The sequence below is a fragment of the Mchenga conophoros genome, linkage group LG20, assembly GCF_057382185.1.
Source record: "Mchenga conophoros isolate Kocher_MC1m ecotype Shallow Benthic linkage group LG20, M_conophoros_male_GT1.1, whole genome shotgun sequence".
Taxonomy (NCBI): Eukaryota; Metazoa; Chordata; class Actinopteri; order Cichliformes; family Cichlidae; genus Mchenga; species Mchenga conophoros.
In genome coordinates this window covers 3,747,246-3,759,974 of record NC_140545.1, presented here as the reverse complement: position 1 = coordinate 3,759,974, position 12,729 = coordinate 3,747,246, and the positions used below count along the sequence as shown (strand labels likewise).

Here is a 12,729-nt window from a genome sequence, read left to right as displayed (position 1 = left end):
TGATCAGCCACTGCGTAGAGCCCAGGTTTGTACTTCTTTTACGACCTTGTATATCGACTTCCCCTCCTTCAAAATGCAACACCAACGTCAATGTCTCTGTGGAGGAAATGTCTGGAGCAATGCGCCATCTCATCACCATTTTTCTAGCGATCCACCAGTAATTTCTTAGAATTCTTTGAGTTCATATCCTGAATGTAAAAAAAACGAGTGAACAGGACTACTTGGGCATAGAATCGACAATTTTCTGTTTCGAATGTAGTGAAAATTTCCTCCATCTTTCACCCTGCAAATGGCTAATTCTTACTAATGCTACATTTATTTTGTCCGTGGCACCTGTGGAGGTGCTTTATGGTTATGATCCTGGACGAGCCATTCATACAGTGAAAAATATTATTAAAAAAGGCCGATGGTATGCTTTGGAGCAGTGGAAGAGCTTTTGGTGGTTTATCACCCTGTCTCCTTGCCCACAGTGCTTTTTCAAATGGCCTGTTTGCCACACTGTTTCTGGTAATTCTTGTTGATCCCTGAGGTGGTTTCTCATGTTATTTCTCACCTGTTCTTTGTGGTACTCATATTTTACTCATATTATCCAATCTGCTGGTAATCTTTCTGGGTCTGCTTGTGTTACCTCTGTTCTCAGTTCAGTTTTTGTTTTTACTTTTAGACAATATAATCAAACTATGGAGAGCTGATGGAGCATTTCCCAATCTACTTGTGAAAAGATGTAATTTGTGATTCAAATAAACATTTGACCTTTTCTCTGAACTCATTTCACATCTCTTCTTTGTAGTTTCTCTAAGCTAAAAAAGAGCAAGGTAAAAATGGTGGAGTGTAAAGCCATTTATACTGAGGTTCACACAGCAGCTAAGCAGAGTGGCTACAGGTATAGATTATTCTTTAGGTTTGACAGTCAAACTGAGATCATTGCTGCTTATACCGTTATATTCTATGAAATAAAGAGTAAAATTTGGTGATACTTTAACTGTTTAGCTACTAATTTGTCCAGTGAATCCTGAAATCCAAGTTATCAATCTGTGCGGTACAACTGAAACACATTTTTGCCTTTTTGGAAGCAAAAACTCAACAAAACTATATGTTTTGTTTTTATTGGGGTATCAAATCTTTCCCATTTTAAATCTGAAGTCACACCACTCACCGTTCAATCCCAATCGATTTCAATGTGTAAGCAAAGAGACTAGTTCGACTGCCTTAGATCAAAATAATAAGAATTGATTTAATTTAAGTTGCAGTTTCAGTGTATGCCTTTAATTTGTGATTAGTGTCACATAACAATTCCAGACGGGCCTAATGTCTTACTGCAACCTCTGTCTGCTTTGATCAGAGGGGAAGCCAGAGGGGACAGCGACACAGAGGAAAATCTTTAATGATACATGTAGCTGCCACCTTAATCAGTCACAGCTAACACAGTGCTGACCAGAGCACCAGCATTTACAAGGTCAGTCAATTGCAAGTGATTGGCACTCACAGCATTTACCTTGAGACAGAGGAGGGTGGGGAGGGGGTAAGCGGGATAAACAGAGTAAGATGTCACGGAAAAGAGACGGACTGACTGAGCTGTGTTGACAGGGAAACGGCGTGGTCGCTTACCTCTCTCCACTGTTTGGTCTCTACGCCCTGGGTGTACAACACAACCACTGAGAAGTGATGAAGAAGGATGAGATAGCAGCGAAGAGAGAGGAAAAATGCAAAACAGAAGAATACGTCACCAAACAATCTCAATCAAGAATCCTGCCTCTTCAAATTATGTTTGTTTTGTTCCTTCTTTGCTGACATTCATGATTAATTATCTTGCCACGCCCTGACAACATAATGAACTGCCAAGCTTGATGGTTCTAGGTATGCTGTCCACAATCAAAAAAGAAAATCAAGATAGAGAGCCCCTGAACACAGCGACACCCATGCAATCAAAATATAATTTCTTCATTGTGGGATTCTCCTGATTCCCATTAGATCTGGCGACTTTAAATGAAGCTGGGGCGGGTGAATACCACATGACCTGTCATATATACCAAGGTTCAGCTTCAGGCGAATACAAAACAGGGTGTCAGCGCTATTTTCCCAGTAGCTTATTTACACAAAGGGCTTTTACCTCCTCCCTATTATGTTAAATGTTTCCCCCTCCATTCTCTATCCTGCAGGGAGTATCAAAGAAAATGCCTTTATGGTACAGGTCTATACAGGCCAGAACATCCAGACTGGCCAACAGCCTGTATCCACAGGCTGTGAGGCTCCTGAACTCTCTGCCCCCCTCTCACGGACAATAACCATATCCAACTTCTTAATAGCAATGAACTGGTCTGCATTGGTGCATCATATCTTTATTCTCTTCCCCCTCCTGCCCCCCCCCCTCTTTCTTAAATAGATAACTATCATATCTGATATCATATCTCACAGTACAATAATATTGAATGGGTTGCATTGTTGTATTTTGTCATGTTTCTCAGGTCTTTGTCTGAATTTCTACGAACATTATTGCTAAGGATTGTCTTATTGCATTGGAGTCACACTGGGTTAAATATGTACACTTGGGTTTTAAAGGGTATTTATTATTTTCTTCTTTTTTTGGGGTTGTATGGAAGCCCCAAACGCAATTTCATTGTTCTTGACAATGACAATAAATAAATACTAAAATACTAAATACTTTATGGCGTTTCCCCATGTGTCTCACCAAAAGATAGCCATTTGTATTCAAAGGCTGGCGTTTACACCCTGCATGCATTAAGGTACTTTAGCTCTCAGCAAGGAAAGGTTGTCACATTATTGTGCAAATGATATGCAGTTATTGAAGGAACACTTTGAAACAGCGCAGTAAACTGAATCAAAGTTAAGCTCAGCAAAAATAAAAAGTGAAGCTTTGTAAATGGAGACGAGGTGTCAGCGAACCATATTCTGAGCAAAATCTCCCGCAGGAAAATCTGAGCTGCAATTATCATCGTAAAAGCTGAGAACTTACAAGGGTCAGATTTGGAGAAAGTGTCTCGGTCCAACAGATTCCTGTAAGAGAAGAAAAGAGTTGCACATCAAAATGTGAAAACAGAGTCCTGCATGTGTGTGTGTATATGCAATTTCCGTTTAACTCATTCACTGCCATTGACGTCTATAGCCGTCAATGGCAGTGAATGAGTCAATGGGTTTAACTCATTCACTGCCAATGGCTGGCAGTGAATGAGTTAAGACTGCAGGGCAACAGCTGTACACAATACACAAATGCTTCTTCTTTCATGCTGTGAAATCACTGAATGCCATATGCAAAGAGCTACAACATAATTGCACGGTAATTCAACAACCATACTCAACTTCACACAAACCACAACGCCCCGTGGGATATCATTTCCATGTGAGTACAATAAAGTGCAGTGGAAAGAGACAGTGGTAACAGGCAGAGGTGCCTTTCAAAGTATGGACACTACCTATAAAAGCAGCCTGCACTGCTCAGAAACTGCAAATCCTTTTAAGAATATGTAATCCTTAAATAAAAAAAATGCAGAAATGTGAGTATTAAACAACAACATTTTTTTAAAACACCTGAAGATAGAATAGCATACATTAAATGTCAGATTTCTTTTATTCGTGTAAGTTTAGTAGATAACTGTAAATCTAAAAATGATGCAAAAAAACAAGTGGCATAAAAAAAAAGCTCAAGAAACAGATAAACAGTTCAAACTAGGCATATTTATGGCTGGGTAATGTATTTAATTGTACACTCAATCACAGATTTAACTTTCAAAGATTATTAAAATAAGATAATCAAGTTTCACAATAATTTGCTTCTTTTTGTCTCGTTTTAGAAATCCTGTTCATCTTCCCCTTCACAATTGTGCCTGCACCCATTCCTATAAAAAAAAAGCCCTGGAGAGCAGGCATTTTTAGCTCAGCTCAAACCCGAAGGACAAAAAGACAGTCTTTGAGCAATGGGAGAGGATAAAACAGCTGCTCGGAAACATTTTGGCTCCAAGTAATCTGAAAAGTAGATGCGGACACAAAAAATTGTCAGGGCTCTGTGTGCGGGCAGGCGGAGAGGAGGATCCAAACGCAGGACTCGAACACTGAATAGTAACTCAAAAAAAACCCTCAGCTTTATTTACTGGCAGAAAACAAAGCAAACTGAGCAACGGTACACGAAAGTACTGAACACAAAAACACACAGGTATAAGCCGAAGGTACGACACGACACCGAGCACGGGAAAACACAGGGCTTATATACACAGGGTGGTAATGAGGGAATGGGCAACAGGAGGGAGACACAGCTGGGAGAGATCAGGGCTGACGAGACAGGGGGAGCAAAGCTGCACACACTAACATAAGACAAGGACTTTCACAATAAAACAGGAAACATGAATCACTACTCAAGGACACAGACTCAACACAGAGAGGCAGACAGAAAATAATACATGGAACTCAAACAATACATGAGACAATAAATCCTGACCACGAATAAACAGAAAGATAGAATTCTAATAATAATGGACAAAGCACAAGAGGAACAAAACGATCATTCAAAAAATAAACCAAAACATAATAAACTCAAAATGCTGGGTCGAACCGACCCAGAACCGTGACAAGAATAATACAATTTGTGCTCAAAGTTCAAATAATGCCTGATGTTTTAAAAGTTAATAGATAATCAAGTTAAATAATCCAGATCTCAGCACTGACCAAAATAATCATGATCACAGCTTCTCTTTAGCACCCATGTACAAACCAATGAGCAGCCTTTATTGACACTGAGCACAGCACCCAGCTTTCCTCATATGTACATGGCAACGCAGAGGAGAGAGTGTGGCAATTAACAGGTTAGCAGCTCTGTCGCAGCAACAGAGTGAATGTAAGGTGTCCAAGTGACTCGGGCCAGGAACCAACAAGCTACAAAACAGACTACATATGAGAATTTATTTAACCATTCAAACCAATATCATTAGACTGAATGAGTCCATCACTATCTGGTGGCCTGTAGCATTTTGCTCTCTAAATAAAGCATTCACGCTTTCGTGAAAGATCTATCCAGTTTGCTAACACCGATCATCATCAGCTGGCACCTTTTCAAGCAGCCACGCACCCTGATTGGCTTATTGACTCAATCCACATAAGAGGCGCAATCAGCAATAATATTATTCATGTCATCCTTATTTTAAGCTAAAACCCTGAACATTTTCCCTTAATATGTTCCCTCTGTGCAAATTCTAATAAGGTAGGCATCACCTTTACAACATAAAGCAATGCTATCATCATTTACCATTTTAGATGGAAGACATGTTCCCAATGTTTTCAGGGATCTCATTAGCATATCTGTAAAGTGCAAAAGCTTGTGCCGCTAAATAACTTGATCGCAATTCAGAAAAGTCCTCTTCCCTTCAGGGGACAGCAGAATTTCAATGAATATAGATGAGGGTTCAGGACTGAATCCAAGCAGCAGGGCATCGTTCGTGTACATGTAATTCCCCATTCCTGGATACAAAATCTTCTGTGACAGGGAAACGTGGGGAAATGACAGATGCGGTGTTATTGGGTATTAGCCTTGGGCTGACCTGACTACAGTTGGACGATTGTCAGTGCAATTATCATTGGAAGTAACAAAGCCATCCATGACTAACCGCCTCTTTGTATCCACCTGTTACTGTCTGGCATCCATTACCCTCAAACAATTAGCTTGTCCATCACCTTATCCCTGCTCTCAGAGCAGACAAGAGTAGAAAACATGACATCCTCTTTTAGTTTTGCTCCATGTTCCTGTAGAGCACAAGCCTTCGTTTACCTGCCTAAACCTTAATTTGTTTTTGCAGAACATTTTTATTCCAGAAAGAAATGATTAGTATACAGATTTATACGCCTGTACAAATTAATCCAGGAGCTTAATGTGCGCATGGCCAGAGTTTGCGCATCAGTGCCGTAGGACGGGTATTAACATCTCAGATAATCCGTCTGCTTTCACTGAAGTAACGCTGCCTATTTCAAAAGTTAACTCCTTCTCTTTGCAAATCTCAGTGGGATAAGAGAAGATCATTATCCCGAAAGCCAATGTAGGAATAGTTTGTTGATGAAGATGAAGTTCATTGAAAGTAGGACAAAAGTAATTAGATACAGCTATTTTTCATTCACACCATTTCATGTATCCGCCTGCTTTCAGATCCCAGCGCTTTTGTGATCACTATGGCCATCTCATTTAAAAAACATGTAACGAAAACAGCAAACTCTCCTTTTTTCTCTATTGCTCTTGATCCCGTCACCTTCATTAAAACTTTGATTGCAATAATCTCTTCTTTCTTACTTAAGCTTTTCATATTTTAGTGCGCCTGGAGTAAGAGTCAGCAGTGCATTATTAGATGTTTAACAAGAATAAATTCAATTTCGCTGGAGAAAAAAGCAGAATATAATCTTAATAGCTTTCTTTTCTCTGCCTAATCATCCCTCACAAAGTGATGTTTGTTTATTCGGCAGTGAATTAAGCTCATAGTTATTGGTTATGCACACTTCAGTTGATAAATACAATAAGCCACAACCAGGAATTTCTGTAAACGATGAATTAGCATCGGCCCAGAAATGCACGAGCTCTTAAATCAAATCTGCAAACTCTCTCTGCTGGTATAAATGTGTCAAAAGGCGCTGTAGTTGATAAATGGTTTCACTGAATGCCCAGTGTGAAGGAGATTTGACCTCTAAAGCATGGCTGGCTGCTGAACTCTAATTAAAAAAGAATATATTAGGAAAACGCTCTCAGTCAGATCCCTGGAGATATTTTAGCAACTCCATGGTCCAAGGGGCTGATTATTAAACTAAGAAATGTGGAATTTAATTCCCGTGCCCACAGTGCCTTATTGTCACCAGTCCCTTAAGTCTCCTCTGCTTCCTTAAAGTTGTCAAAGTCCTAATTGGCAAGTTGGAGAAATGGTATCTAATTCAGTGGAAAGTGGTTTAAAATTGTCCTGAATCTAACTGGCCAATGAGCTGCTGCCTCATTGGTTTTTACAAGGACATGACAAATGAGAGCCTGAAAGTCAAGTAAGACTGATTTACAGGAAGAAAACTCTCCATAATACATTAGAGACGGCGGAGAAAGCCGGGAGGTCAAACAGAAGGATGGTTTGCATTTCAAGTCTTCTCTGTCACTTCACTTTCTATTCTGCCTCATGGCTCTCTCTCTCTTTTGACAGACGACAGACCTCGCCTTTTCCATTACGGATCATGGGGTCCGTGGGACTATTTCCTGTCTAACATGCCCTTGAGCAGATGTAAAGGGTCAAAAGGTCAAAGAACAAAAAGGGGAACGTATATAGTGCTACAAAGAAGAGGAATCCCATTATGTACAGTGAAATATTCAGCTTTTCCTTAAGGGTAATTAATTTTTTATAGCGCAAAAATTATGTATAGCATACCATATAGCAAAGCTCATCAGATAGCATGCATACAAAGGAGAACCTTCTCTGAGATTTAAGCAGAAACAAAAATGAAAACACAGCAGATGAAAATGTATGTGTGGCTTTGTTTTGCTGCATTTTGTCTGTATTTGGAGTCACGATCAGCGATACAGGTTAATGTTGCTTTTGTCGAGAGCTCTAAAACCTCCCCTCTGTTACATTAGACACACAATCTGGTCTCCTTATTAGTGAAACGCACATCTGCTGTCTTTCACTGTGATGGCACCAGGTGTCTTCTTTTCCTCCATCTTTTTAATTATTCAGTTTCTGCCTCGAATCTCTCCATGTCGACAGTACCTGCAGCAGAGCACTCCCTGGGCAGCCATCTCACAGGCAGTGACAGGATCTCAGTCATAAACCTGCTCTTCTGCTCGTGTAATAAATGAGAAAGCACATACGCTGCAAATCCCTGTATCAGGTTGGCTTTTGCCATGTTGCTAATGTCCGATCTGGGAATAATAACGTTGCTAATTGCATACTGTGACAGCCCAGGGTTTGTGCAGAGAAAGATTCCTTTTACAAGAAGGGGAGGGAAATACAGACTGATATTATAGGGCTTATAACTCTTGGCAAAGCTCTTTGCACTGAGTCTAGTGTGAACTTGCGGCAATCCAAAAAAAGCACCAAGCTGCAGGCATACACTATCCAAATCAGCTACAAAATGGCAATATAAAGCACTCTGAATTGTACTCTAGGCACCACACTGGGCACAGTAAAGAATCAGCTCATGCATATTTTGGCAACTGATCATTTAAACAGAGAGAAGACACTCTGCATGCATTCTGCCAAGTGTGGAGTGAAAAGAAAAGTGATGATGATCATTTACAAAGAAATGATATCACTAATTGAGGTTAGTGAAGCATCAGAGAGCTGCGAGCGCACCTTATAGTGTGGAAATAGAGAACTGTGGCTGCGTAATTGGTGGTGGACACATGTTGAGCATCAATAGGTGAAAGCAACACACAGCAGGTGGGTGGTGGTAAACCGTAATGAGCATGAAATAAGAAACACTAACTAATGCCGGGAGAAAGAAAGACGTAAGACCAACTTGTGACACACGCCTATGCACTCAAACACACACTAATTGACTGGGTTGGAAATAAGTGTTCCATGTTTCTCAACAAATATCTTCCTCTATTTAATTTTATGAGATAAACGCTGTAATAAGCATGTCCATATTAGAGCCCGAACAGCGTAGGGTTTAAAGACCAGTACCCACCGATACAGCACACAATATATTTTTACTTTCAGACACAAAAAACGTTTATTGCGAGTAGTTATTTGCCTGTTTATGCTCTGCCTAACTGCGCTCGGATCAGCTAATGGTTAAGTTGCCGACTGACCTCTGGTGGACGCTGTGCGATGACAACAGTCGGAAGATGGTTGAAGGGTGTTTCTCCCAACTGTTCCTTACTTTTATTTTTCATTTATCAGCTGTTGTAAATGTTTATGCTGATAGTTCAGCAAACTGCTAATACTGTATATGGCCCTAACAAAAAGACAAAAGGTCGCGCTACAGACTTCAAGATTTATTTACTGGGAGTGGCCAGAATGGACAGGAATAGAAGTGAGTACATCAGAGGGACAGCTCAGGTTGAGCAGCTTGAAGACAAAGCTGAAGAGACGAAGCTGAGATGGGTACTTTGGACATCAGCACAAGAGGGATAGCGGATATACTGAGCAAAGGGTGTTGAATATGAAGCTGCTGGGCAGGAGGAAAAGAGGAAAACCTCTGAAGAGATTCATGTGTGTAGTGAAGGAGGACACAGATGGTTGGTGTGACAAGAGGTCCAAGGGGTGAGATGGAGGGAGATGATTCGCTGTGTTGACTGCTAAAAAGAGCAACGAAAGAAGGCAAAGAAATAGAAGAAAAGCCCTGATGGGCTCGACCCTGTATAGCAAACCTTTCATTATTTTAACAGTCTCATCTCTGTAAGTCAACTTTTTCATCCAATCCACACTTATTCCTGTTTTTATGACATCACTGTTCATAAATGTGGCCGGTTGCTTGAAGGAAGCCAGGATCCCCATTCTTATTCCCAACGAAATCTTTCTTTCTACCTAAACTCTGATTCATTAGTTGCCTCTCCACCTGGGGAAGAAAAGCAGTCAATAGCACAGCGGCAGATCTATTTAAACAAATCAGAGATGTGTGCGCTGGCCCATATCCAAGGTTTCAAGGCATTCAAGACTTTATAAATTGAAATTTTAAACATCTTTTAACAATTGATTTTTTTGTTACTTTGTTGTAGAACTTTTTACTTCCTATGGCTTTAACCTGGGTTCAGCTTACTCAATCTGCTTAAAAACTACAACCTTACATGCTCCATTTGAAAGCTTCTAACATAGAAAAACCCATTTCAGTGAAAATTTGACTGAATTCCTCCACAAGCTTATAATCATTTGCTTGGTAGCGTGTAAAAATTTGACTGATAATCCATTTCCCAATAGAGAATACTAAATATATTTGTAATTTAAAAAAAAAAGAAACACGCACAGAATTATGCATAGCTACCAAAAGCACACATTCTCACACATGTTGGCTGAAATGTCCCTTATGGCTACTGGATAACATGTCCACTCTAATGCAGAAACAGAAAAAATCCTCAGAGACGACAATAAGCTGACACTGAGTAGCTCGTTTAGCCCTTCAGCTAAGACTGCCAACGAGTGAAAGACCTTCAACATATGCAACGCAGTGTGGAGAAATCTTCACCGAGTAACCTGTCACACTTTGTGCAAATCTGCCACCAGCTCTCATTTTCCAGACACGCTGTGATATTAGGTCAAATACGCCCTCACGACAAATCCTCCAGCATACTCTGCTGACCCTTAAGTTTTTCGGAAAATAGTGACAAAAGCAGCTTGATATTTCTGAGCCACTGGGGACTGCTTTGATCTCTTATTGCTACAACACACTCTTGACTTCCCCTGTCATTCCAATCAACACTTTCACATGAGGCAGGCAACATGCAGAGTGTTATAAACCTCTGGCATGGCACTGCAGTTGCGCTTCCATGGGATCCCCCTCTGCTGTCATACATCCCAAATGAGAATATATTAATAACACCGACACCACCACAAGCCAAGTGTCTGGGATCCAAATTCATTTTCACTATGTCAGGGGTTCATGCATAATTATCCGCTTCATCGGCCTGTGAGACTCGTCTGCTGCAATGTAACATCCACAAAAATGGGGAGTAAAAAAAAAAATTAAAATCTGCCTCCTCTTGGCACCCTGGTGTCGTTTAGCCTTGATCACCAAAACAGATGTGACACATCATCCACAAACACAAGCCATCCAGTGAGATAAAAGCTGCAAGCTTGCCTCAGGTCAGTCTTAACCCAGATCACAATATGAAAAGCACAAGGAAAACGCTGCAAATTGAAATTTCTCTCTTACTCAGAGAGATCTTTTATTAATATTTTATGTTCTTACACAATGCAAACTGGTTCAGTTCAAACTTGCTGCCTGCCAGAGCAAAACAAAAGCATTTTTCAACCAGAAAAACCAGGTCACAGCTTTTACTAAATGGGTATCCAAGACTGAGTGAGAGTAGCAGCTATAAGAGCTATTAACATAACAACAGCAGCGAAGTTACACACCATGCCAACACATTCAAATAAACAAACGGTTGGTTACACAGCTCGAGTCCAAATTGCTCTGCTCGAGCAGTAGCTCTTGCTGCATCGAGCAGTGACACCAAACATCCTAATCGTCCTGATGATTTCATTACGCCTTCCCCTCTGCCGCAATGATTGAGACCAGATCCAGAGACAAGCCTCAAGTCTTCAGACTGACCTCGCGGGGACAGCAATCAGTGGCCCTGTGCGCCAGGGGAACCCCTCCTGCACAGGTTTGCCGCAAGACTGCTGGAAGTCATGTGGTCCCTGTGTGTTTCAACAGGTAATGAATCCCTCGGGTGATGAGTGGCACGGATGAGTTACCCCCCCTCCCTCCAGCTATGGAATGCATCGATTGAAGGCATTGCTACTCTAACGAATCTATGACAGCAAATGAATGGTTACAGGGAGGCACTAAAGCAACAGCAGGGAACAGAAGGGGATGGACGAGCTTGTAGTGTCTTTGTCTTTGTGAAATAGGTGAAGGGGGCTGATAAAGTTTGTGTTCAAGCTGTCAGGTGGGAGGTGGAGCACAGTGGAAAGGGAAGGCAGCTCTGTCACCCAGTTTTACTTGTAATCACCTACCTGGGTGTGCTTTGACAAGCCGAAGAGGAGCAGTAAATTTCTAGAATTGGCCTATGTTGGCAAATGGCAAGGAAATAAATAATAAACATTTGTCCTTCTGCTTGCTGGTGCCATTGGTCTATTGTGCTAAAACAATCAGAAAAAGGAGTTTACACCTCTGAAACAGCCACATGAAAGCCCTCATTCGTGCAACTTTGTTACACAACTTGCTTTCATATAAGCATAACAAACGAAGCCAAATGTTCAGTTTATAGCAAGAAACTTTTGATTAAGTATTTTAAAAAATGACCTTGATACCACTCTAGCATCCTTGCTGTTTCCATATCCCGCCTTGAAAACACACGCATGTGAACAGTGCGCAGTAAATCACAAGTGCATATTTTTTTTGTTTTAACAAAATAGTTTTATTATTCAGTCATTTCTAACTATATAAAAAAATGCGATGCCAAAAAAGTAATCATTCAGAAGCAGGATCCCCACCACCACCCCTCCGTCGCTGTGTTCTGATAAGGGTTATAAACCTTTGTCAGGCTTGTCGAGCTTATCAGAATGATTCCCCTCCCTTGTTACGGTCACATAAGCGTAAAGGGTAAACACAACATTTACAAATCATTACTGGATTTATATGCACATTCTGATGAGCAAACGAGAAACTGGGGGTAAAAAATCTTCCTTAAATAAAGTTCAGCGTGTCAAGCCTTTAGCGGCTCTTCGGAAGGGGGGGGGGATTTTATTTGCTTTTTTTGTCTGTGTGCAAATTTCTTCCAGCATTCATTCCTAAAAGTGGAACCACAAAGTTAAAGCCCCAGTTTCCCTAAAGTCATTGTACATGGAAACTCTGAGACAGCCTGCTAAGCTGAGATATAGAGAGGGCACATTCTGCAGTCCACGAGGATTCACATTTACTCCTTTGCTCATAATTAAAGCAAACCACACGAACAACTTAAAAAACATTCACCAGAGCTGCTTTAATATTAGCTAATCAACACATTTATTACTGCCACATAAGACTTGGAGGGGTCAACTTGTAAAAAACACCAGGGGACAACTGGTCCTAATCCAGTAAAATGTATTCACTTGACTGTGT

At 40.8% G+C, this 12,729-nt stretch overlaps 2 protein-coding genes across 3 annotated transcripts in view; one reads left to right on the top strand and one right to left on the bottom strand.

The window, feature by feature from the left end:
* lhfpl5b (LHFPL tetraspan subfamily member 5b) overlaps nt 1-12,729 on the top strand; it is a 47,138-nt gene that overhangs the window by 954 nt on the left and 33,455 nt on the right. The gene's annotated exons all lie outside the window — the stretch shown is intronic.
* cpne5a (copine Va) overlaps nt 1-12,729 on the bottom strand; it is a 90,563-nt gene that overhangs the window by 75,121 nt on the left and 2,713 nt on the right. For both annotated transcript variants that reach the window (XM_085258654.1, XM_085258655.1), the window contains exons 2-3: nt 2,975-3,015; nt 1,609-1,655 (exon numbers count right to left, since the gene is read on the bottom strand). In XM_085258654.1, coding sequence (XP_085114780.1) covers nt 1,609-1,655; nt 2,975-3,015 — 88 coding nt within the window. The remainder of the gene's footprint in view (nt 1-1,608; nt 1,656-2,974; nt 3,016-12,729) is intronic.